This window comes from Scyliorhinus torazame, chromosome 2 (assembly GCF_047496885.1).
Source record: "Scyliorhinus torazame isolate Kashiwa2021f chromosome 2, sScyTor2.1, whole genome shotgun sequence".
NCBI lineage: Eukaryota > Metazoa > Chordata > Chondrichthyes > Carcharhiniformes > Scyliorhinidae > Scyliorhinus > Scyliorhinus torazame.
In genome coordinates, this window is record NC_092708.1 from 160,683,614 (window position 1) to 160,710,549 (window position 26,936).

Below are 26,936 nucleotides of genomic sequence, written 5' to 3' on the forward strand. Positions count from 1 at the left end.
ATAAGGCGGACCCGTTGGTCGAAAGGGTCCACCTCCTCCACGCAAACCCCCAGTACGCCTACGTGGAGTACCCCGACGGCCGACAGGACACGGTCTCCCTGCGGGATCTGGCGCCCGCCGGCACCACGCACACCCCCCCGACACCATCAACCCAACCGCCCCCCTTCCTGCCACCGCCGCACCCCGCGACCGCCCCCTTCCCAGGAGGATCAGTCCCCCTCCCCTTTGCACTGACAGCTGAAACCGTGCGGCTCCCGGAGGCGGCAACGCTGGTACAAGCACCACCACCACCGCCGGGGCCGAGGCGATCGACACGGACGACCAGACCGCCCGACCGACTCGTGGCGTCGATGTAAAACAAAGATGGACTGTTCAATGAACATTTTGTTTTTCCTATACCCTCTGTAAATAGTTGTAACAGGACGATACTGTCCAATACTGTACTACCATGTAACTGTTCTATCCTCCCAGGACCAGCCCTGTAAACCCTTACCACCATACGAAGCATCACCCCGCCGGGTTCATTTTTGACAAGGGGTGAATGTGGTAGTATGTATTGGGGGTCACGTGGGACTGGAAGCCCTAATGTCATTGGCTGACAGATCCCGGGTCCTGGTTGGCCGTTGACCTCATACTCCGCCCTGAAGGCGAAGTATAAGAAGCCGGTGCCTTCCCCCGCAGGCCAGTTTACTATCGGGCTGCTGGGGAACAGACACGCTTAATAAAGCCTCATCGACTTCACTCTTTTCGTCTCATGGAGTCTTTGTGCGCTACAGGGAGTCTGGGATGAAACGGTTCCTTGGTGGACTGGACATACCAGTCGTGGGGGGAGGCAGAAAACGGGACCTGGAAGCACCACTAGCACTGGGAGAGATCATGGACAGCATTAGCTCCATGCAGGCGGGGAAAGTGCCGGGACCAGCCGGGTTCCCGGCGGGCTGCTACAAAAAATCTGCGACAGCACTGGCCCCGCACCTGCGGGAGATGTTCACCGACTCACTAGCTAGGGGCACACTGCCACTCACGCTAGCACAGGCCTCAATCTCGCTGATACCCAAGAAAGACAAAGGCCCAACGGAATGTGGGTCATACAGACCCATCTCAGTGCTGAATGCAGATGCCAAAATATTGGCCAAAATCCTAGTCAAAAGGCTAGAAGACTGTGTACCAGAGGTGGTCGTAGAGGACCAGATGGGCTTTGTCAAAGTTAGACAGCTTACCTCGAACATCAGGCGCCTGCGGAACGTGATACTGACCCCCTCCGGGGAGAGAGTACCAGAGGTGATCGTCTCCCTAGACGCAGAAAAGGCCTTCAACAGAGTCGAATGGAAATACCTCATTGAAGTACTGGAGTGGTTCGGGCTTGGAACAGGGTTCACCTCCTGGGTAAAACTCCTATACAGACTTCCGGTTGCGGTTATGCGGAGCTAAGCCGCACATTCGGCGGCTCCCGCTAAAATTGACTTTTGGGCTCTCCAGAGGAGCCCCAACGGCAATTTTCCGACGACTTCCAGTGTGAGAAGGTGATAGCAAGGTCCACCCCCCATAGTATATGGATTGGACCAGGAGCGGAGCGGTCAAAAAAGCGTTTTTGGAGCAGCGAAAAGTGCGAGTGAGAAAAAACAAGATGGCGATGGGCGGAGATCAAGCGGCATGGGTGCAGGAGCAGCAGGGGTTTCTCAGGCGCTGCTTTGAGGAGCTGAAGAAAGAGGTGCTGGCGCCAATGCTGATGGCGATCGAGGGGTTAGTGGAGACCCAGAAGGCCCAAGGGGCGGCGATCCGGGAGGTGCGGGAAAAAACCACGGAGAACGATGATGAGATCTTGGGCCTGGCGGTGGAGATGGAGGCGCACGAGGCGCTGCTCAAGAGGTGGGCGGAAAGATTCGAGGACCTGGAGAACAGGTCGAGGAGGAAGAATCTTCGGATTCTGGGTCTCCCGGAAGGAGTGGAGGAGGCCGATGCCGGGGCATATGTGAGCACGATGCTCAACTCGCTGATGGGTGCGGGGGCCCCTCCGAGTCCCCTGGAGCTAGAAGGGGCTCATCGGGTCCTGGCGAGGAGACCCAAGGCCAACGAGCCACCAAGGGCGGTAGTGGTGAGGTTTCACCGTTTCGTGGATAGAGAGTGTGTCTTGAGATGGGCCAAGAAAAAGCGAAGCAGCAGGTGGGAGAACACGGAGATCCAAATCTATCAGGACTGGAATGCGGAGGTGGCAAAGAAGAGAGCTGGTTTTAATCGGGCCAAGGCGATGCTCCATCGGAAGGGGGTGAGGTTCGGAATGCTGCAGCCAGCGCGATTGTGGGTCACATTTCAGGATCGACTCCACTACTTCGAAACGCCTGAGGAGGCTTGGACCTTTATACAAACTGAAAAGTTGGACTCAAACTGAGGGTTTGTGGTTGTGGGGGGGATGTCGGTTGTAGACAGGGTTTTAGCTATGCGAAGGGAACGTTCCACGGGTTTGGTGATGAATGGGGATGGGGGAAGAGATCTGATGGGGAGACTGTGAGAGAATGTGGGCGCCGGTGCTGGAGGGAGGGGAGGCCCGGGGATGGGGGAATTGGGATAAGGCCGCAACAGGAGTGGCGCCAGTGGGGGTGGGGCCGGCTCAGGAAAGCGCGGGCTTTTTTCCGCGCTAGGGAAGGACGGAGGGGGAGGGGGGTGGAGGAGCGCACACTGATTGCTGGGGAGGGGGGATTCCCACACGGGGGGGTCAATGGGACGGCGGGGGAGGCCGGGGTCAGCAGGAGTCAGCTGACTTACGGGAGTGTTATGGGGGGAGCAAAAGAGCTAGATACGGATCTAGCGGGGGGCGGGGGAGGGGGGGAGGGGGGGAAATAGGGTTGCTGCTGCATTGGCCGATGGGGAACTGGAAACAGAAGAGGTGGTCGGGGCGGGGAGCCCCCGTCTGGGGGACTGGAGAGTGCGGGAGACGCGGGCATGGGACTGGCCTAGAAAAGGAGATGGCTAGTCGGCGGTGGGGGGGGGAGCCCCCCAATCCGGCTGATAACTTGGAATGTGAGGGGCCTGAATGGGCCAGTTAAGAGGGCCTGAGTGTTCGCGCACTTAAAGGGACTGAAGGCAGATGTGGTCATGCTTCAGGAGACACATTTGAAGGTGGCAGACCAGGTCAGGTTAAGAAAGGGATGGGTAGGACAGGTATTCCATTTGGGGCTGGATGCGAAGAACAGAGGGGTGGAAGAGGGGATGCGACGATTTCTAGATCAACTGAGGTTCCCGTGGGTGGAGGAGCAGGAGGTGGCTGGTTTGGGGGCGCCAACTGGGTTGGAGGAGCTGGTTAAAGGACCGGGGAGCATGCAGGCGGGGAAGGCCCCGGGGCCAGATGTGTTCCCGGTTGAGTTTTACAGGAAGTATGCGGACCTGTTAGCCCCGTTGCTAGTGAGGACTTTCAATGAGGCAAGGGAGGGGGGGACCCTGCTCCCGACAATGTCCGGGGCGCTGATATCCCTGATCCTGAAGCGGGACAAGGACCCACTGCAATGTGGGTCGTATAGACCGATCTCGCTCCTCAATGTGAATGCTATGTTGCTGGCAAAAGTGCTGGCTACGAGAATTGAGGACTGTGTCCCGGGGGTGAATCATGAGGACCAGACGGGATTTGTAAAGGGCAGGCAGCTAAACACCAACATGCGGAGTCTCCTCAATGTGATTATGATGCCCTCGGTGGAGGAAGAGGCGGAGATAGTGGCAGCTATGGACGCGGAGAAGGCCTTTGACCGGGTGGAGTGGGAGTATCTCTGGGAAGTGTTGTGGAGGTTTGGGTTTGGGGAGGGGTTTATCAGGTGGGTTAAGCTCCTATATAGAGCCCCGATGGCGAGTGTGGCTACGAATCGGCGGAGGTCGGAGTATTTCCGGCTGTATCGAGGGACGAGGCAGGGATGCCCCCTGTCCCCCCTGCTGTTTGCATTAGCAATTCAGCCTTTGGCCATGGCATTAAGGGAGTCTAGGGGGTGGTCCGAGGGGGAGAGGAGTATCGGGTGTCGCTGTATGCGGACGACCTGCTGCTGTACGTGGCAGATCCCGTGGAGGGGATGGTGGAGGTCATGCGGATCCTAAGGGAGTTTGGGGACTTCTCGGGCTACAAGCTCAATGTAGGGAAAAATGAGCTCTTTGTGGTGCATCCAGGGGACCAGGGAAGAGGGATAGATGACCTACCGTTGAGGAGGGCGGAAAGGAGCTTTCGGTACTTGGGGATCCAGGTAGCTCGGAGCTGGGGGGCTCTGCACAAACTTAATTTGACGTGGCTGGTGGAGCAGATGGAGGAGGACTTCAAAAGATGGGATGTGCTGCCACTCTCGCTAGCGGGCAGGGTACAGTCGATTAAAATGATGGTCCTTCCGAGGTTTCTTTTTGTGTTCCAGTGCCTTCCTATTATGATTACCAAGGCCTTTTTTACGCGGGTAGGTAGGAGCATCATGGGTTTTGTGTGGGCAAACAAGACCCCGAGGGTAAGGAGGGGGTTTCTGGAGCGTGGTAGGGACAGGGAGGGCTGGCGTTGCCGAATCTGGGTGACTATTATTGGGCAGCCAACGTGGCGATGATCCGTAAGTGGGTAATAGAGGGAGAGGGGGCGGCATGGAAGAGGTTGGAGGTGGCGTCCTGCAAAGGAACGAGCCTGAGGGCGCTTGTGACAGCACCGCTGCCGCTCTCGCCGACAAGGTACACCACGAGTCCGGTGGTGGCGGCAACGCTAAAGATCTGGGGGCAGTGGAGACGACATAGGGGTGAGATGGGAGCCTCGGTGTGGTCCCCAATCCGGGAGAACCATCAGTTCGTCCCGGGAAGGATGGATGGGGGGTTTCGGAGCTGGCATCAGGCAGGGATCAGAAGAATGGGGGACCTGTTTATAGACGGGACGTTTGCGAGCCTAGGGGCGCTGGAAGAGAAGTTTGGGTTACCCCCGGGAAATGCGTTCAGGTATATGCAAGTGAGGACGTTTGTGAGGCGGCAGGTGAGGGAATTCCCGTTGCTCCCGACACAGGGATTCAGGACAGGGTGATTTCGGGTGTAAGGGTCGGAGAAGGCAAGGTTTCGGCGATATATCAGGAAATGAAAGAAGAGGGGGAGGCTTCGGTAGAGGAGTTGAAGGGCAAGTGGGAGGAGGAGTTGGGGGAGGAGATCGAAAAGGGTCTGTGGGCTGATGCCCTGAGTAGGGTTAATTCCTCTTCGTCATGTGCCAGGCTCAGCCTGATACAGTTTAAGGTCATTCACAGAGCGCATATGACAGGGGCGAGGCTGAGTAAGTTCTTTGGGATGGAGGACAGATGCGGGAGGTGCTCGTGAAGCCTGGCGAATCATGCCCACATGGTCTGGTCGTGCCCGGCATAGATGGGTTCTGGAGGGGTTTCGCGAAGACTATGTCCAAAGTGGTGAAAGTCCAGGTCAAGCCAAGTTGGGGGCTGGCATTATTTGGGGTGGCGGATGAGCCGGGAGTGCAGGAGGCGAAAGAGGCCGGTATTCTGGCCTTTGCGTCCCTGGTAGCCTGGCGGGGGATCTTGCTAATGTGGAAGGACGTGAAGCCCCCCAGGGTGGAAGCCTGGATAAATGACATGGCAGGGTTCATTAAGCTGGAGAGGATAAAGTTTGCCTTGAGAGGGTCTGCGCAGGGGTTCTTCAGGCGGTGGCAACCGTTCCTAGACTATCTCGCGGAGCGTTAGAATGAGGTCGGTCAACAGCAGCAGCAACCCAGGGAGGAGGGGGGGTGTTTCTTTCGGGGGGGGTATTTGGGCGGGCGGGGGAGGGGGTTTTCCCTTGGGGTACTTGTAAAAAAGCATATGGGAGGGTTATTATGTGCGGGAGAAACCCAGTGTATAAGTTCTGTAGTATGTTTGATTGATATGTTTATGTTCTGTTCTGTTCTTTTCTCTTTCTCTTTTCTGTCACGGGGAGGGGGTTTAATTGGTTGAAAATGTTTGTTGGAAAAACTTTGAATAAACATATTTGTAAAAAAAACAAAAAAGCTCCTATACAACGCTCCAATGGCGAGCGTACGGACCAACAACACCAACTCCCGATACTTCCAGCTGCACAGGGGCACCAGACAAGGATGCCCACTGTCCCCGCTGCTGTTCGCCCTAGCGATCGAGCCACTAGCAATCGCGCTCAGAGCAGCAAAAAGCTGGAGGGGATCCGAAGGGGCGGCAGAGAGCACAGAGTCTCCCTCTATGCAGGTGACCTGCTCCTCTACATTTTGGACCCACAGAGCAGCATGGACGGAATCATCGCGCTCCTGAAAGAGTTTGGTGCCTTCTCAGCCTACAAACTCAACATGAGCAAAAGCGAGATCTTCCCGGTACACCCACAAGTAGGTGGGGCAGCACTAACGGGACTGCCGTTTAAACAAGCCCGACACAAATTCCGCTACCTGGGGATCCAAATAGCCCATGACTGGAAAGGGATCCACAAATGGAACCTCACCAATCTGACGGAGGAAGTAAAAAAGGACCTGCAAAGATGGAACACACTCCCACTCTCCCTCGCGGGGAGAGTCCAGACGATCAAAATGAACGTACTGCCCAGGTACCTCTTCCTACTTAGATCCATTCCAATCTACATGCCCAAGGCCTTTTTCAAAGCACTAGACAAACTAATCATGGCGTTTGTATGCCGGCGGGGGGGGGGGGGGGGGGGGGGGGGGGGGGGGGGCCGGGGGGGGCGGGTAGAATGCTAGGATCCCAAAGAAGGTCCTACAAAAACCAAAATCCAGGGGGGGGCTAGCCCTCCAAAACCTACAATTCTACCACTGGGCGGCGACGGCTGAGCGAATAAGGGGATGGAACAAGGAGCAAGGTACGCGTGGAAGAGGCCTCCTGCATGGGGACCTCCCTCCGGGCCCTTGCCATGGCGGCACTCCCATCCCCAACCAAAAAACACTCCAGCAGCCCGGTGGTGATTGCCACCTTCCAATCCTGGAACCAACGACGGCAGCAATTTGGCCTGACCAGAATGTCGGACAAAGCTCCCATCAGCAACAACCATAGGTTTACACCAGCGCTGACTGATGCCACCTTCAAAAGGTGGGGACAGGATGGAGGGACACTGACAATCAGGGACCTATACACGGGCGGCAGGATCGCTACACTGGACGAACTGACAGAGAAATTCCAGCTAGCCGGGGGAACGAGCTAAGGTATCTACAACTCAAAAACTTCCTACGAAAGGAGACAAGGACGTACCCACAACCGCCACAACAGACATTACTGGAAGAGTTACTGGATGCTAGCATACTAGATAAAGGAAACAGTGGCGACATGTATGACCGACTGGTAGAAAGGGCCGACACCGTACTGGACGCAACAAAAAAGAAATGGGAGGAGGACCTGGGGATTGAAATAGGGTGGGGACTCTGGAGCGAAGCACTGCACAGGGTCAACACCACCTCCATGTGCGCAAGGCTCAGCCTGATGCAACTAAAAGTGGTACATAGAGCCCACTTAACAAGAACCCGTATGAGTAGGTTCTTCCCGGAGGTGGAGGATAGATGTGAACGGTGCCAAGGAGGCCCGGCCAACCACACCCACATGTTCTGGTCTTGCCCCAGACTTGCGGGGTACTGGACAGCCTTCTTCGAGGCAATGTTCAAAGTGGTGGGGGTGAGGGTGGAGCCATGCCCAAAAGTGGCGGTCTTCGGGGTTTAAGACCAGCCAGATCTATTCCTAGGGAGGAGGGCGGACCCCCTTGCCTTTGCCTCCCTGATCGCCCGCTGTAGAATCCTGTTCGGCTGGCGATCAGCAGCACCACCCAAAGCTGCAGACTGGCTGTCCGACCTCTCGGAATCTCTCCAAATGGAGAAAATCAAATTCGTCATCCGAGGGTCAGGCGACGGCTTCCACAGAACGTGGGAGCCATTCACCCAATTGTTCAACGAACAAGCGGAAGAATAGCCAGGTAGCCAAGAATCAGGGGAAAGTAGCCAAAGCATGAGAGGGAGAGATAGACCTGGGGAGGGGCGGGGGGGGGGGGGGGGGGGGGGGGGTGACAGCTAAACCTAAGAGGAAAGAAAGGCGAACCACAGGAGGGCGGGTTGGGGGCAGAAGCGGGGGGAGGGGGGCTGGAGAGGGAAGGGACAGGCAACAAGAGAGGCGAAGCAAGGAGGTGGGGGGAGGCAGGGAAATGACAGCTGGAAGGAGGGCACGGGATACGCTAACAAACTTGGCATCTACAGGAACAGAGAGCACGGAGAATACAGGCGAAGACGGGAGGAACGGCTGAAGCGGAGGTGAGCGCGAGACGACAATGGCAGCGAGATCCATCCAAATGTATAGATTCTGAGGGGCCGGACAGCCAGATTCTCTGGCACCCAAATGTATATCTACCTCCCCAGTCTCCCCCCCACCCCTCCCCCCCACAAACAGTTGCCTACTTATGTGTTGTCAATAATTTTGCCAGTTGTACAGAGTTGCTGCTGTTGAGCTGGTGCATAATACCCTGCCAGTTATTCTATTGTATTTTTTATTTTATTATTACTTTTTTTTTGGTATGTTTGGATGTGCCCTTTTCTTCTATATATGTATATATATATATATATATATTTCTTATTCTGTGTACATAACGGTAAATATACTTTGTTCAAAAACCCAATAAAAAACATTTATAAAAAAAAAGACCAGAAGAATTCCCTTAAAAGTAAGACCTCGTGGCCGAGGTCTCGTTCTTGAATCCCTGCCTTCCTGAGTTCTTGAATCATCTCTGTTTGTTTTTAAAGTGATTTCTTTATGCTTTTATGTTTAATGCTTTTCACTATGTTCTGACCAGTTTAAATATTATTTGATCCAAGATTTGATTCAGTTCTTATGTAAGTGTATTTAAGTGAATATTCAGTAATAAAATTGTGTTTTGGACACCTCCATCAACCGGACTGAGTACCTTATTTTTGGGAGAAAAATAAGAGATCCTACAGTGAACGTGGCCCTGAATCCGAAGGAGGTGATATTTGGGGTGTTGGAAGACCAGGAGTGCAGGGAGGAGAGAGGCCGATGTATCGGCCTTTGCCTCCCTGATAGCCCAGAGATGGATTTTGTTATGTTGGAGGGACTCGGAACCGTCAAAGGCAGGGATGTGGATGAGCAACCTGGCAGAATTCCTGAAGTTAGAGAACATCAAGTTTGCACTGCGGGATCTGTAGAAGCTTCACTCGGAGGTGGAAACCGGTCATCAATTTCTTCAAGGAGGATTGAGGGATCAGTGGTGGGGGGGGGGGGGGGGGGGGGGGGTAAAGAGGCGGACGGCGGTGAGGGGCCGGTGTCAGAGGGACTGGAGGGTTGGGGCTGTTGGGTGGGTTGCTGTGATGGTCTTCTGTTGCTCTTTGGTTGTCCTTCTGATATTTTGTATATTAATATTCTGTTGAAAATCCTTGAATAAAAATATTTTTATAAATATTGTTGTTCAAAAGGGAACTGTTTATTGCCTTGCCCCTTCACTTGAAGAACAAAATGGATTTTTGCGGGCCAGTAGAGGTCGGCAACATATCTCCCACCTTGAAGGGTTTGAAATCACTGGGTGTGTTATGAGGTTGTGCTTTTAAAAATTTATCTTTTTTCCTGGCTGGATTAAAAAAGAAATCTGGGACCCTCTTCAGACAAGGACACAACTGCCCAGATGTTGCAATACACAGAATATCATTTTCCACAAAGTGGTATAAGACAGACACCCAATCTCCTGGGGAATATGGCAGATCCCACCCCCTGTTGATTCACACCATCCTGAGGTTGTTCATTGGTTTATAAGATGAGACATCAAAATGATATTACCTGTTCTGAAACAATAAATGCAGTAGGCATGAAGCAATTGAATTCTCTGGAATATACACCCAGCAAAGTACTTCAAGGATCCCTTGCCAAGAAGGAGAGAGAATAAAATACAATTCTGTACTGAATACAGCCTGTTTGAAGCGATGTGTGCTCTCTGTCTCTCTCTCAGCAGTGCTCTTCCTGGTTTTCAAACTGACCAGCCTAAGAAGAGAAATCTATCGTGCACTGAGATATCTTCAAGAAGAAAATGTGAAATCAGCTCTGTACAACTACACCCAGGAAGTCAATTGAACAAAATGGTCACAACCTGGAACGATCGCACCAAGACCTGTCAAGGAACAGCTAACCATATGCTCCTTTGTTTTCACAGAATCACAGAATAATACAGTGCAGAAGAGGCCCTTCGGCCCATCAAGTCTGCACCGACGCATGAAAGGTCCTGACCTGCCTACCTAATCCCACTTGCCAGCACTTGGCCCGTGGATTTGAATGTTATAGCATGCCAAGTACTCATCCAGGTACTTTTTAAAGGACTTGAGGCCTCCCGCCTCTACAACTCTCCCAGGCAGTGCGTTCCAGACCGTCACCACTCCCTGGGTAAAAAGGTGTTTCCTCAAATTCTCCCCTAAACCTTCCACCCCTCACCTTGAACTTGTGTCCCCTAGTAACTGACCCTTCAACCAAGGGGAACAGCTGCTCCCACATCCACCCTGTCCATGCCCCTCTTAATCTTCTACACCTCAAACAGGTCACTCTTAGTCTTCTCTGCTCCTTAATAACATTATAACTTAAGCGTTCCATCCCAGGAAACATTCTGGTGAATCTTCACTGCACCCTCTCCAATGCAATTACATCTTTGCACACAGTACTCCAGCTGTGGCCTCACCAAAGTTCCACACAGCTCCATCATGACCTCCCTGCTTTTGTAATCTATGCCCCGATTGATAAAAGTGAGTGTTTTTACACCACCCTATTAACCTGCCCTTCTGCTTGCAGAGATCGATGAATAAACATGCCAAGGTCCCTTTGTTCTTCGGAACTTCCCAGTGTCAGACCTTTCATAGTATACTTCCTTGTCAAATTACTCCTTCCAAAGTGTATCATCTCACACTTTCCAATCTTAAATTCCATCTTCCACTTATCCGCCCATTTGACCATTCCATCTGTAACTCAAGTCACTCAGCCTCACTGTTAACCGGCCAATCTTTGTGTCATCCGCAAACTTACTGATTCTACCCCCCACATAGTCATCTATATTATTTATATAAATGACAAACAATAGGGGGCCCAGCACTGATCCCTGTGGTGCGCCACTGGTCACTGGCTTCCAGACACTAAAGCAGCCGTCTATCATCACCCTCTGTCTCCTACCACTAAGCCAATTATGTATCCACCGTATCACATCATCCTGTATCCCATGTCATTTGCCTTCTTAATAAGTCTCCCATGTGGGACCTTAACAAAGTCTTTGCTGAAATTCATGTAAACTACATCATTTACACACTTGGTTACATGCTCAAAAAATTAAATTAAATTTGTTAGGCATGACATCCCTTTGACAAAGCCATGCTGACTATTCCAGATCAACAGTCCAGGACAGGGTGCTCTCGGGGGGGGATCCCGGAAACTTACCAGGTGATGCAGGAGGAGGAGGAGGCCTCGGTGGTGGAGGTGAAAGGTAAGTGGGAGGAGGAGTTGGGAGAGGAGGTTGAGGTAGGGACGTGGGCAGATGCGCTAGGGAGGGTGAACTCTTCATCTTCGTGTGCGAGGCTCAGCCTCATACAGTTTAACGTGCTGCACAGTGCACACATGACCGGGACAAGGATGAGCCGGTTTTTTGGGGGTGAGGACAGGTGTGTTAGGTGCTTAGGGAGCCCAGCAAATCACATCCATATGTTCTGGGCGTGACCAGCGCTGGAGGAATTTTGGAAGGGCATAGCGAGGACGGTGTCGAGGGTGGTAGGATCCAGGGTCAAACCGGGCTGGGGGCTCGCAATATTTGGGATTGCAGAGGAGCCGGGAGTGCAGGAGGCGAAAGAGGACGGTATTCTGGCCTTTGCGTCCCTGATAGCCCGGCGAAGGATTCTTCTTCAGTGGAAGGATGCGAGGCCCCCAAGTGTGGAATCCTGGATCAACAATATGGCGAGGTTCATTAAATTGGAGAGGGTGAAATTCGCCTTGAGAGGGTCGGTACAAGGGTGCTTTAGGTGGTGGCAACCGTTCTTAGACTTCCTGGCAGAACGGTAGACATTGGTTAATGGCAGCAGCAACTCGGGGAGGGGGGGTTTACTTTACTTTATTTCTGTTTCTGTTATTTACACTGGAGTGTCCAGGGGGGTGTATATACCTGTTGAGTTAAGTCGGGGTGTTAATATTAATTTAGTATTTATGTACAGGAGGGAGGGAGGTAGGGAGGGTTGCTTTTCTAGACCGTGTTTTGTACTTAACCCTGTTGGGTTCCTTTTTCATTTTGTTATTGATACTTTATAAAAACCTTAATAAAAATTATTTAAAAAAAAAGACTATCCCCAATCAAATCTTGCCTCTCCAAGTGGAGATAGATTCTCTCCTTCAGAATCTTCTCCAGTATGTTCCCAACCACTGACATGAGATTCACTGGTCTGTAGTTCCCTGGCTTGTCTCTCCAATCTTTCTTAAATAGTGGGACCACATTAGTTGTTCTCCAGTCCTCTGTCACCTCTCCCGAGACCAGAGAGGAATTAAAAATTTGGGTCAGAGCCCCGGCAATCTCCTCCCTCAGCATTCTGGGACATAATTCATCTCGACCTGGAGATTTGTCCACTTTTTAGTCTGCCAACACCTCCAATACCTTGTCACTCCCTATGACAATTTGCTCAAGAACATCACAATCTCTCGCCCCGATTCACTTGGGGGAAGGCAAATGTGAAATATTTGTTGAACACCCTACCAATATCCTCTGGCTCCACCCACAGATTTCCCCCTTGGTCCTTAATGGGTCCTACTCTTTCCCTGGTTATCCTCTTCCTATTGATATACATATAGAATATCTTGGGATTTTCCCTACTTTTACCATCCAGAGATTTTGCATATCCTCTCTTTGCTCTCCTAATTGATTTCTTAAGCTCCATTCTGCATTTGGTGCACTCCACTAATGCCTCTGCAGACTTGCACCACTTAGGTTTGCTAAAAGCCTCTCTTTTCCACCTCATCGTATCCTGAATGTCTCTGGTCATCCATGGTTCTCTGGGTTTGTTACACCTTTCCATTTCACTGTGAAGTCACTTTTCAGTTTTTTTCCCCAGTCCCCGAGACCCAACAGGTTAAGTTATTTATATTTACTGTTCTGAAGCTCCTCCTCCCCGAGTTCGCGCCAACTCTGCTCCCCGCAGACTAGGCTGCGAATCCCAAGGTAAGTTATTTAAAATCGCCTCCTCCCTGAGTTCGCACTAACTCCACTCCCTGCCGACTTTCTGAGCTGTGAAAAATCCTAGAAGCCTATCCTCTTACTCTGTCATCTGAACTAGTTTGTGTGTGTGGGCCCAGACAAATGAATGTGACTATATGGTTGCATTTTGTCTAGTTTTTTACAGTTCAGGAAATAATTTCAACCAACTTATCTTCTTTGTTTAACCTAAGAAAACTTATCTGACTAGTTCTTTGCAACCCAAAAGCATGAAAGGGCCTCTTACAGAATTGGTGAAGCAAATCCTCTCTGAATTCTTTAAAAAACCCTGTTACGGTTAAACCTGGAGTGAGAGAACAGGGGAGTAATTTCATCCCTCCTTATGTGGTCAGAACAGGTGCTAAAAGTGGAAAAGTGTTCAATTTTACAGTGTTGAGGGTGGCCAGGCAACAACTGGTGGACTCCATCCTGGAAGTCGACAGAATATACTCTGAGGCCCCAACCGTAGAGCTGCTGGCGGAGAGAAAAAAAGCTGCAAATGGACTTTAACCTGCTATCCACTAGGAAAGCAGTGTACCAACTCCACCAGACACAGGGGGACCTTCTACGAACACGGAGACAAGGCTGGCCGCCTGTTGGCTCACCAGCTGAGAAAGCAGGCAGCCACAAGGGAAATAGCGCAGGTAAAGGATAGCAGAGGCAGACTGGTAACAGAACCAAAGGAGGTCAATCGGGCATTTGAGACCTTCTACCGGGGACTGTACACCTCCGAGCCTCCCAACAGGGGCACGGGGATGAAACAGTTCTTAGACCGTCTGGAACTACCAGTTGTGGGGGAAGACAGACGGGGGGAGCTGGAAGCACCAACAGACCTGGGAGAAATCATGGAGAACATCAGCTCCATGCAGGCGGGGAAGGCACCGGGACCTGATGGGTTCCCGCGGACTTCTACAAATAATTTGCACCAGTCCTGGCCCCACACTTAAGGGACATGTTCGCGGACTCACTGGCAAGTGGCCCCTTGCTAGCGCAGGCCACAATTTCACTGATACCCCAAAAAAAAAAGACCTGACGGAATGCGGATCATACAGACCCATTTCACTGCTGAACGTGGATGCGAAAATACTCACAACGGTCCTGGCCAAAAGGCTGGAGGGCTGCGTCCCAGAGGTGATCGCAGAGGACCAAACAGGCTTTGTCAAAGGTAGGCAGCTCACAGCGAACATCAGGTGGCTGCTAAACGTAATAATGACCCCCTCTGGGGGGAGAACACCAGAGGTGATCGTCTCCCTGGACGCAGAAAAGGCCTTTGACAGAGTCGAATGGAAATACCTCCTCGAGTTACTGGAACGCTTTGGGCCAGGAGCGGGGATCACAGCCTGGGTGAGGCTCCTGTACAACGCTCCCAAAGTGAGTGTCCAAACTAACACCACCGGCTCCGAATACTTCCAGCTGCAGAGAGGAACAAGACAGGGCTTCCCCCTGTCCCCACTCTTGTTTGCGCTACCGATCGAACCCCTGGCGATAGCCCTGTGGGACGCGAAAAGCTGGAAGGGAATCCGGAGAGGAGACAGAGAGCACAGAGTCTCACTCTATGCAGATGACCTGCTCCTCTATGTCTCAAAGCCACAGGAGGGACCGAAGGCAATACTGCAAATACTGAAAGAGTTTGGAACCTTCTCGGGCTACAAACTTAACCTGGGCAAAAGCGAGGCATTCCCAGTGAACCCAAACGGGGGAGGGAAAGAGCTGGAGGGGCTCCTGTTTAAAACAGATTCCTCTACCTGGGGATCCAGATAGCCAAAGACTGGACACAGATCCACAAGTGGAACCTGACCAGCCTGGTGGAGGAAGTAAGAAGAGACCTTCAAAGGTGGGGCTCACTCCCAATCTCTCTGGCGGGGAGAGTGCAGACGATCAAGATGAACGCACTGCCAAGGTTCTTCTTCCTATTTAGTCCATTCCGATCTTCATCCCCAAGGCCTATTTCCAAAACGTAGGCAGTCTAATCATGGCGTTTGTGTGTGTGTGTGTGGGGGGGGAGGGTACAAACCTGAGAATTCCCAAGCAGACACTGCAAAGAAGGAAAATCAAAGGGGTCTTGGCCTTACCAAACCTACAATACTACCACTGGGCAGCAACGGCAGGAAGAGTGAGGGGATGGGTACAAGAACCCGACAAAGATTGGGTACAAATGGAGGAGGCATCCTGTAAAGGAATGACCCTCCGGGCCCTGGCCACAGCAGCACTCCCATCCTCCTCAACAAGACACACAACGAGCCCAGTGGTAGCGGCCACGCTGAGAACGTGGACCCAGCTGAGACAACACTTCGGGATAGCCAAAATGTCTCCATGGCTCCCATATGCGGGAAACACAAATTCCCCCCAGCCATGCTGGATACCACCTTCAAAAGATGGAGGCAGGATGGGCCACATTGACGGTCAGGGACTTCTACGTAGGGTACAGACTGGCGACACTTGACGAACTGATGAGGTAGTGGAAACTAGCAAAAGGACAGGAAATGAGACATCTCCAAATAAAACACTTCCTCCGCAAAGAGACAGTAGGGTACCCCGAGGCCCAAAAACCACACTACTAGAGGACCTGATAGGCACAAGCAACGATAAGGGGGGCTATGTGGGAAAATATACGGACAGCTACTGGACAGAGCCCGGACTCCACTGGACAAGACCAGACAAAAATGGGAGGACGAACTGGGGACAGAGGGCGCTCTGGAGCGAAGCACTGAGCAGGGTGAACTCCACCTCCTGCTGCGCAAGGCTAAGCCTAATGCAGCTCAAAGTGGTGCACAGAGCGCACCTGACTAGAACTCGAATGAGCAGGTTCCTCCTGGAGGTGGAGGACAATGTGAGCGGTGCCAGAGGGGCCCGGCCAACCACACCCACATGTTTTGGGCTTGCCCCAAGCTTGCTGGGTTCTGGACAGCCCTCTCCGAGGCAATGTCCAAGGATGTGGGGGCGAGGGTGAAGCCATGCCCAATAGTGGCTATCTTCAGGGTATCGGAGTAGCCAGAGTTACACATGGGGAAGGGGGCCATAAGGGAAGCTTTCGCTTCCCTAATCACACGCCGGAGAATCCTGCTCGGTTGACTATCGTCAGCACCACCTACAGCTGCAGACTGGCTCGCTGACCTCTCAGAATTTCTCCACCTGGAGAAGATTATGTTTTTTGGGGTTTTTTTTTGCACTGAGTACTGAATTTGGTGCATTTGAGTGCTATAGTGAGAGTTTGGTGACTGAGGGAGTATAAGGTTTCATTATTTATCTAAAGTCTAGTCTTTCTTTTTATTTAGTTAATTAACTTAAAAGTTGCTGTTTGGTTTAGAAGAAGGTGAATTTTCAATCAGCTTTAAACAAAGCTTCTACTTGTAGGCACTTGCAGCTGGAGCTTGTTAATTAGTTAATTGGATTAGGCCAGTTTTCAGAGGCTAGATCCACAGTATAAAAGTGATCCCCTACAGTGCAGACTTTGTTTGCACTGAGTGCTGAATTTGGTGCATTTGAGTGCTATAGTGAGTGTTTGGTGACTGAGGGAGGAAAGGCTTCATTATTTATCTAAAGTCTAGTCTTTTTTTTATTTAGTTAATTAACTTAAAAGTTGCTGTTTGGTTTAGAAGAAGGTGAATTTTCAATCAGCTTTAAACAAAGCTTCTACTTGTAGGCACTTGCAGCTGGAGCTTGTTAATTAGTTAATTGGATTAGGCCAGTTTTCAGAGGCTAGATCCACAGTATAAAAGTGATCCCCTACAGTGCAGACGTTGTTTGCACTGAGTGCTGAATTTGGTGCATTTGAGTGCTATAGTGAGAGTTTGGCGACTGAGGGAGGAAAGGCTTCATTATTTATCTAAAGTCTAGTCTTTTTTTTATTTAGTTAATTAACTTAAAAGTTGTTGTTTGGTTTAGAAGAAGGTGAATTTTCAATCAGCTTTAAACAAAGCTTCTACTTGTAGGCACTTGCAGCTGGAGCTTGTTAATTAGTTAATTGGATTAGGCCAGTTTTCAGAGGCTAGATCCACAGTATAAAAGTGATCCCCTACAGTGCAGACTTTGTTTGCACTGAGTGCTGAATTTGGTGCATTTGAGTGCTATAGTGAGTGTTTGGTGACTGAGGGAGGAAAGGCTTCATTATTTATCTAAAGTCTAGTCTTTTTTTTATTTAGTTAATTAACTTAAAAGTTGCTGTTTGGTTTAGAAGAAGGTGAATTTTCAATCAGCTTTAAACAAAGCTTCTACTTGTAGGCACTTGCAGCTGGAGCTTGTTAATTACTTAATTGGATTAGGCCAGTTTTCAGAGGCTAGATCCACAGTATAAAAGTGATCCCCTACAGTGCAGACTTTGTTTGCACTGAGTGCTGAATTTGGTGCATTTGAGTGCTATAGTGAGTGTTTGGTGACTGAGGGAGGAAAGGCTTCATTATTTATCTAAAGTCTAGTCTTTTTTTTATTTAGTTAATTAACTTAAACGTTGCTGTTTGGTTTAGAAGAAAGTGAATTTTCAATCAGTTTTAAACAAAGCTTCTACTTGTAGGCATTTGCAGCTGGAGCTTGTTAATTAGTTAATTGGATTAGGCCAGTTTTCAGATGCTAGATTCACAGTATAAAAGTGATCCCCTACAGTGCAGACGTTGTTTGCACTGAGTGCTGAATTTGGTGCATTTGAGTGCTATAGTGAGAGTTTGGCGACTGAGGGAGTGAGGTGAGGAGGGAGCAAGGTGATCCTTTCATTTAATTTCCTACATTTCCGCAAAGAGTGAGAAGAGAGCCAGGAGTTTACAGAGAGTGCAGCTGACTGGGAGCAGAGTCGGAGGGCGGAGATCCAGTTGGTCCACAGGGCAGCTATATTCTGTAAGGTAAGAGGGGATGGAGGCTAGGCCAGTTGCATGCTCCTCCTGTAGGATGTGGGTGGTGACGGATAAAACCGGTGTCCCCGCTGACTATACCTGCGGGAAGTGCACCCAACTCCAGCTCCTCAAAGACCGTGTTAGGGAACTGGAGCTGAAGCTGGATGAACTTCGGATCATCCGGGAGGCAGAGAGAGTGATAGAGAAGAGTTACAGGAAGGTAACCACACCCAAGGTACAGGACAAGAATAGCTGGGTTTCAGTCAGGGGAAAAAAACCAAACAGGCAGACAGTGCAGGGACCCCTCATGGCCGTTCCCCTTCAAAACAAGTATACCGTTTTGGATGCTGTTGGGGGGGGATGACCTACCGGGGGAAGACCATAGCGGCCAGGTCTCTGGCACTGAGTCTGGCTCTGGGGCTCAGAAGGGAAGGGGGGAGAATAGAAAAGCAATAGTTGTAGGAGATTCAATGGTTAGGGGAATAGATAGGAGATTCTGTGGTCGCGAGCGAGACTCCCGGAAGGTATGTTGCCTCCCGGGAGCCAGGGCCAGGGATGTCTCGGATCGTGTCTTCAAGATCCTTAGAAGGGGGAGGGGGAGCAGCCAGACGTCGTGGTGCACATTGGTACCAACGACGTAGGTAGGAAAAGGGGTGTGGAGGTAATAAACGAGCTTAGGGAGTTAGGCTGGAAGTTAAAAGCCAGGACAGACAGAGTTGTCATCTCTGGTTTGTTGCCGGTGCCATGTGATAGCGAGGCTAGGAATAGGGAGAGAGTGCAGCTGAACACGTGGCTGCAGGAATGGTGTAGGAGGGAGGACTTCAGGTATTTGGATAATTGGAGCCATTCTGGGGAAGGTGGGATGCATCTGAACCAGAGGGGAACCAATATCCTGGGAGGGAGGTTTTCTAGTACTCTTCGGGTGGGTTTAAACTAATTTGGCAGGGGAATGGGAACCGGATTTGTCGTCCAGCAACTAAGGTAGCCGATATTCAGGACACCAAAGCATGTAATGAGGCAGTGGGGAAGGGAACACTGACAAAGGAGAGTACTTGCAGGCACGGAGATGGGTTGAAGTGTGTATACTTCAACGCAAGAAGCATCAGGAATAAGGTGGGTGCACTTAAGGCATGGATCGGTACTTGGGACTTCGATGTGGTGGCTATCACGGAAACTTGGATAGAAGAGGGGCAGAAATGGTTGTTGGAGGTCCCTGGTTATAGATGTTTCAATAAGATTAGGGAGGGTGGTAAAATAGGTGGGGGGTGGCATTGTTAATTAGAGATAGTATAACAGCTGCAGAAAGGCAGTTCGAGGAGTATCAGCCTACTGAGGTAGTATGGGTTGAAGTCAGAAATAGGAAAGGAGCAGTCACCTTGTTAGGAGTTTTCTATAGGCCCCCTAATAGTAGCAGAGATGTGGAGGAACAGATTGGGAAACAGATTTTGCAAAGGTGCAGAAGTCACAGGGTAGTAGTCATGGGTGACTTTAACTTCCCAAACATTGAGTGGAAACTCTTTAGATCAAATAGTTTGGATGGGGTGGTGTTTGTGCAGTGTGTCCAGGAAGCTTTACTAACACAGTTTGTAGATTGTCCGACCAGAGGAGGGGCAATATTGGATTTAGTACTTGGTAATGAACCAGGGCAAGTGATAGATTTGTTAGTGGGGGAGCATTTTGGAGATAGTGACCACAATTCTGTGACTTTCACTTTAGTAATGGAGAGGGATAGGTGCGTGCAACAGGGCAAGGTTTACAATTGGGGGAAGGGTAAATACGATGTTGTCAGACAAGAATTGAAGTGCATAAGTTGGGAACATAGGCTGTCAGGGAAGGACACAAGTGAAATGTGGAACTTGTTCAAGGAACAGGTACTACGTGTCCTTGATATGTATGTCCCTGTCAGGCAGGGAAGAGATGGTCGAGTGAGGGAACCATGGTTGACAAGAGAGGTTGAATGTCTTGTTGAGAGGAAAAAGGAGACTTATGTAAGGCTGAGGAAACAAGGTTCAGACAGGGCGTTGGAGGGATACAAGACAGCCAGGAGGGAACTGAAAAAAGGGATTAGGAGAGCTAAGAGAGGGCATGAACAATCTTTGGCGGGTAGGATCAAGGAAAACCCCAAGGCCTTTTACACATATGTGAGAAATATGAGAATGACTAGAGCGAGGGTAGGTCCGATCAAGGACAGCAGCGGGAGATTGTGTTTTGAGTCTGAAGAGATAGGAGAGGTCTTGAACGAGTACTTTTCTTCAGTATTTACCAATGAGAGGGGCCATATTGTTGTAGAGGACAGTGTGAAACAGACTGGTAAGCTCGAGGAAATACTTGTTAGGAAGGAAGATGTGTTGGGCATTTTGAAAAACTTGAGGATAGACAAGTCCCCCAGGCCTGACGGGATATATCCAAGGATTCTATGGGAAGCAAGAGATCAAATTGCAGAGCAGTTGGCAATGATCTTTTCGTCCTCACTGTCAACAGGGGTGGTACCAGGGGATTGCAGAGTGGCGAATGTCGTGCCCCTGTTCAAAAAAGGGAATAGGGATAACCCTGGGAATTACAGGCCAGTTAGTCTTACTTCGGTGGTAGGCAAAGTCATGGAAAGGGTACTGAAGGATAGGATTTCTGAGCATCTGGAAAGACACTGCTTGATTAGGGATAGTCAGCACGGATTTGTGAGGGGTAGGTCTTGCCTTACAAGTCTTATTGAAATCTTTGAGGAGGTGACCAAGCACGTGGATGAAGGTAAAGCAGTTGATGTAGTGTACATGGATTTTAGTAAGGCATTTGATAAGGTTCCCCATGGTAGGCTTCTGCAGAAAGTAAGGAGGCATGGGATAGTGGGAAATTTGGCCAGTTGGATAACGAACTGGCTAACCGATAGAAGTCAGAGAATGGTGGTGGATGGCAAATATTCAGCCTGGATCCCAGTTACCAGTGGCGTACCGCAGGGATCAGTTCTGGGTTCTCTGCTGTTTGTGATTTTCATTAATGACTTGGATGAGGGAGTTGAAGGGTGGGTCAGTAAATTTGCAGATGATACGAAGATTGGTGGAGTTGTGGATAGTGAGGAGGGCTGTTGTCGGCTGCAAAGAGACATAGATAGGATGCAGAGCTGGGCTGAGAAGTGGCAGATGGAGTTTAACCCTGAAAAGTGTGAGGTTGTCCATTTTGGAAGGACAAATATGAATGCGGAATACAGGGTTAACGGTAGAGTTCTTGGCAATGTGGAGGAGCAGAGAGATCTTGGGGTCTATGTTCATACATATTTGAAAGTTGCCACTCAAGTGGATAGAGCTGTGAAGAAGGCCTATGGTGTGCTAGCGTTCATTAACAGAGGGATTGAATTTAAGAGCCATGAGGTGATGATGCAGCTGTACAAAACTTTGGTAAGACCACATTTGGAGTACTGTGTACAGTTCTGGTCGCCTCATTTTAGGAAGGATGTGGAAGCTTGGAAAAGGTGCAAAGGAGATTTATCAGGATGTTGCCTGGAATGGAGAGCAGGTCTTACGAGGAAAGGTTGAGGGTGCTAGGCCTTTTCTCATTAGAACGGAGAAGGATGAGGGGCGACTTGATAGAGGTTTATAAGATGATCAGGGGAATAGATAGAGTAGACAGTCAGAGACTTTTTCCCCGGGTGGAACAAACCATTACAAGGGGGCATAAATTTAAGGTGAATGGTGGAAGATATAGGGGGGATGTCTGAGGTAGGTTCTTTACCCAGAGAGTAGTGGGGGCATGGAATGCACTGCCTGTGGAAGTAGTTGAGTCGGAAACATTAGCGACCTTCAAGCAGCTATTGGATAGGTACATGGATTACGGTAAAATGATATGGTGTAGATTTATTTGTTCTTAAGGGCAGCACGGTAGCATTGTGGATAGCACAATTGCTTCACAGCTCCAGGGTCCCAGGTTCGATTCCGGCTTAGGTCACTGTCTGTGCGGAGTCTGCACATCCTCCCAGTGTCTGCGTGGGTTTCCACCGGGTGCTGTGGTTTCCTCCCACAGTCCAAAGATGTGCAGGTTTGGTGGATTGGCCATGATAAATTGCCCATAGTGTCCAAAATTGCCCTTAGTGTTGGGTGGAGGTGTTGACTTTGGGTAGGGTGCTCTTTTCAAGAGCCGGTGCAGACTCAATGGGCCGAATGGCTTCCTTCTGCACTGTAAATTCAATGAGAATCTATGATTAATCTAGGACAAAGGTTCGGCACAACATCGGCGGGGGGTGGGGGGGTGCAACGGAGAAGGGGGAGGAACCATAGACCGATCCAGAGGGAAACGAAATGCACGTAGGGTCAGTTAGACAATGGACAAACTAAGCCTCTCTGTATAATAAAGGAAATTAGCGCGGGCGAGAAAAATGTGATGTGTATATATACAACTGTTTATAAATATGGGAAATGCCAATAAAAAGATTTTTTTTAAAGATTTTTTTTTTTACAGTGTTGACATACATTACTTGAATGAGAATTAATATTTCAAATATGAACTGGAAGAATTATTACAAGACATCAAAACAATTGCCCACCAACCCATATTACCTGTCATGGCGAATGATAGGTGTGGCTAGCACACACGTAACCAGCCACCCAAACTCTGCCAGTGTATGCAGCAAAGGACCATAATCAGTCTTTACTTCACAACCCTGTAAGAACAAATAAAGTTATGATTAAGAATCAATTACCAAAATAATTCAAAGATAAATTAGAATCATAGAATCTACAGCGCAGAAGGAGGCCATTCGGTCCATCAAGTCTGCACCGGCCCTTGGAAAAAGCACCCTACGTAAGCCCACACCTCCACCTTATCCCCGTATCCCAGGAACTTCATATAGAACCTTACAGCACAGAAGAAAGGCAATTGGTCCATCAGGCCTGTGGCTACTCTTAGAAAGAAATTTCCAGTTAGTCCAATTTTTCTGCTCCTTCCCCTTTGCCCCATCACATTTTCCTTTCCAAATATATATCCAATTCCTTTCTGAAAGTTACTATTGAATCTGCTCCCATTGCCCTTTAAGGCACCAAAGGTCAGGACAACTTGCTGCATTTATAAACTCAAATTCTTCTCATTTCCTCTCTGGTTCTTCTGCCAGTTATCTTTAAGCCTGTCCTCTAGTTACTGATCCTTCTGGGTTTTCACATAACCAATAATGGGCATCCCAGGATGAATATCCAAGTTCTTCCACTTCATGAATAGCGTCTGGAAAAACTAACATCCCTCTCCGAAGACCATCGTTTTCACATGGGCCAGAATTTACAAGTAAGGAATGTGATTCATAAAATCTGATCTTCCTATTTCACCATGAAATGTACCACATTTATTCATTCATTTAAGTGAAAGTTCTCCACATTAAGTCCCAACTCGAACCATTGCTCCAGTTAAATCAAGCTCTTTAAATGTGTCTCCATGCCCGCTGGTTCAATTCTCAATATTCAAGTTAAATAACTTATTTGCATTAAATTATCATGTCATTTATGGCACAGCAGGAAGCTACTGAGTCTAGCGATTCGATGCCAGCTCTCAGTGAAGCACTCCGGTTAGTCAGTGCCCATCCAATTTCCTTTTCAAATTGTTCATCGTCTCCACTTCCACCATCCCCATGGGCAGCGGGTTCCAGGCCGTTACCACTTGCTACTTAAAAAAGGTTCTTCCTTGCATATCCCCTGCATCACTTGCCCACACCTTGAATCTAAGTCCCGTAGACTTTGCACCATCAGCTAACGGGAAACAGTTTTCCTTGTCTACTTTATCTAAACCTGTCATAATATTGTGCACCTCTATCAAATCTCCCCTCGATCACCTTTTCTCCAAGGAGGAGAACCCCAGCTTCTCCAACCTAACCCTTGCATCTGAAATCCCCAAACCTAAAAATCATTGTGATAAATCTCCACAAACACACAATGACCATCAACATTTTAAGATCAGTACCATGTCTCTTTTCAATCTTTTGTCCAATGAAAATAGTTCTGTGAATCTTAACACAAAGTACTAGTTCCAGCAGTCATTCTGCCCCGTTACCAAGGTACTTCAATTTTGTTAAAGGTAGGTTGCTCAAACTTGTCCAACCAAGATCGATAAAAGTTTAGAATAATTTGTTGTGACTTACAGTCCACAAATCATTTTCTTTCAGTAATCGGTTGCTAGGCAAGAATCACACAAGTTACTTTTGCCTCCCTGGAGGTGAGGGGCTGAGTTTTGGTGGTGTGACGTGGTGGTGTAGGTATGTGAGTCAGAGGCTGGAAACTGGCTTCGCTGGTGAGTGTGCAGGAACTTGGAGTGGAGCGACCGGCCATGCGCAATCACAGGACAGCCAGCCTATTAACCATTCAGTGAGGCAGGGCCCTGACAATTGTGCAACAGGGGATGTCAACAACCCTGCCTTATCTCACAGGATCCAAGGTTCAGGCGCGATATCTAAACAGCACCTGGACAGACATTCATTCCTGCAATCCAGCAGCATTCTTCTGACGATCAATTATGAATTTTTGTCTGCGGAGCTACTGCTATCCGCCACCTCACCCCCCCCCCCCAACTTCTCAATTGTTTCCCCCGCCATGTAATTGCTGCTACTCTTCTTCTGCACTGACCCCCCCCCCCCCCCCCAAACCTCAGATCTGCTGCTACTCCCACCCCTTAACTGTCCCCCCTGTAACTGCAGCTACTGACACCATGGGTGGGATTATCCGTTCCTGTTGACACTGACGAAGGATTTGTGGACTTTGACGACAGCAAAACTGGCGCAGGCCCATGACCGATTCAGCTACCGTTGAGGGTCTAGCACCAGCGCCATGTGGATCACGATCGATTCCAATGAAAAACGGTGCCGGATTCGGCAGGTCCGTGATTGACACTCGGGAGGCTGACACACTGCAGCTGCATATACACATTACAATCCCCACACACACTCATCCCAGCCAACAAGATGGCACTGGCTGCGCTGGTGCGTGCCCATACAGCTGATGGGTCGGCTGGGGCCAGAGGGCACCTAGGGGGGGTGACCTGGTGGGACACCTATACGACCCGTGGCCCTACTGCGTGCGCAGCTGCACGACTGCCTTTCCGGCCGTGGCAATGGTGTTCCATGCCTGTACATCGCGACACCACAGCCCACCTCTTGGTCACACCCCGCTACTCCCCCCTCAGCCCTGGCAGAAGCCCTCCTACCAGCGGCACAACTGTCAGCAAACTATGGCGATGTTGGGCAATTTCCATACCCCTCTCTCTCCCTCAGCAGCCCCGACGCTGATTTCACAAATTTTAAAAGCACAAGTGAACCGCGTCGTCGGGAACTCGGCCCATCGGAGGCAGAGAATCGCAGAGGTCCCGGAGAATATCAGTCAGGCCTGCTAATGGTATGCCAACAGTGTTTACTGCACCTGCGTTCCGGACTGCATTGATGCCACTGTCAAGATGACAGAGAATAGCGATTTAACGTCAAACTGGCGCCTGACGTGAATTTGGCGTCGGAATCTATTCTCCGCCCAATCGCCCCATATGATTGTAATGTTAAATATGGAATAAAGTAAGGGACCAGCTTACCTCAATGACAGTCCACTGTTCTACAACAATTGCATCATTTGGTACCTTGCTTGACTCGACTGCTCCCAAATCATTTTCTTCATAAATAAACATTCCATCTACCGACTTTGATAAATAGTCTCCTAAAATTGAAAATGAATGTATAAAGTAATCTGGACAAAAACAATTGAGCAAATGTTGTAGTCAGTGGTGCACGTAGAACACAGCCTGTTATTCCAGTTACATTTGCCTACAGACTTCCTAATGTTTCTTTAACATTGGAACATAGTGATTAGAAAGCCAATTTGGTGCAAAAGCCTTTAAAGCGACACGGTAGCACAGTGGTTAGCACTGTTGCTTCACAGTGCCAGGTTTGATTCCCGGCTTGAGTCACTGTCTGTGCGGACTCTGCACATTCTCCCCATGTCTGAATGGGTTTTCTCCGGGTGCTCCGGTTTCCTCCCACAAGTCCCGAAAGACGTGCTTGTTCGGTGAATTGTACATTCTGGATTCTCCCTGAGTGTACACGAATACGCGCCGGAATGTGGCGACTAGGGGATTTTCACAGTAACTTCATTGCAGTGTTAATGTAAGCCTACTTGTGACACTAATGAAGGCTATTAATTATTATTCAAGAGGATCTGGGACCTTGATGCACAAGGCAGTCAACTGTGTATTTCCTTAACCAGAGTCAATACTGAGCTGAGCAGAGTCTGAACCAGGAAATGTCAGTTACAATGTTTAATTTGATGTCAAATCATGTATAGGAAGCAAAGAGGGATGGAAAAAAATGATTAAAGGCGGGAAGTGGGACAAAAAGATAACATTTTTAAAATATTTACTTTAAAAAGTCTCCAATAATTAGAAGTTGAATGGGTCTCCACATTTGGGCACTGTGCCCAATGACTGTTTAGCAACAATTAAGACTTATCACACCATTAAAAGTTTACTTACACTGGAATGGCCAAGCATTAGTTTTATCTAGTTTGTTTAATGGTTGTGTGTCAGCTACGTACAGCACCTCAACACCATTCCTTATGTGTCAGTGCTGAGTGTGACACTGTGCAGTGATGCTTTTAGCACACAGTTTGTTACCACAGGTGAAATAATAATAATAATCATTTATTGTCACAAGTAGGCTTCAATGAAGTTACTGTTAAAAGACCCTAGTCGCCACATTTCGGCGCCTGTTCGGGGAGGCCGGTACGGGAATTGAACCCGCGCTGCTGGCCTTGTTCTGCATTACAAGCCAGCTGTTTAGCCCACTGTGCTAAACCAGCCCCTACTCCACCACCATGAGGTGGAATACCTGATGGTTCAGCTGAGGAATAGAAGTGAGTATATCAAGAACATAGAAAACAAAAGAAAATCAAAAATCCACATATTTACTGATTTTTG

The 26,936-nt window shown here is 49.5% G+C and overlaps 1 protein-coding gene across 1 annotated transcript in view; it reads right to left on the minus strand.

The window, feature by feature from the left end:
* rftn2 (raftlin family member 2) overlaps window positions 1-26,936 on the minus strand; it is a 194,688-nt gene that overhangs the window by 26,863 nt on the left and 140,889 nt on the right. The window contains exons 7-8 of the mRNA XM_072478922.1: window positions 25,560-25,681; window positions 22,562-22,665 (exon numbers count right to left, since the gene is read on the minus strand). Coding sequence (XP_072335023.1) covers window positions 22,562-22,665; window positions 25,560-25,681 — 226 coding nt within the window. The remainder of the gene's footprint in view (window positions 1-22,561; window positions 22,666-25,559; window positions 25,682-26,936) is intronic.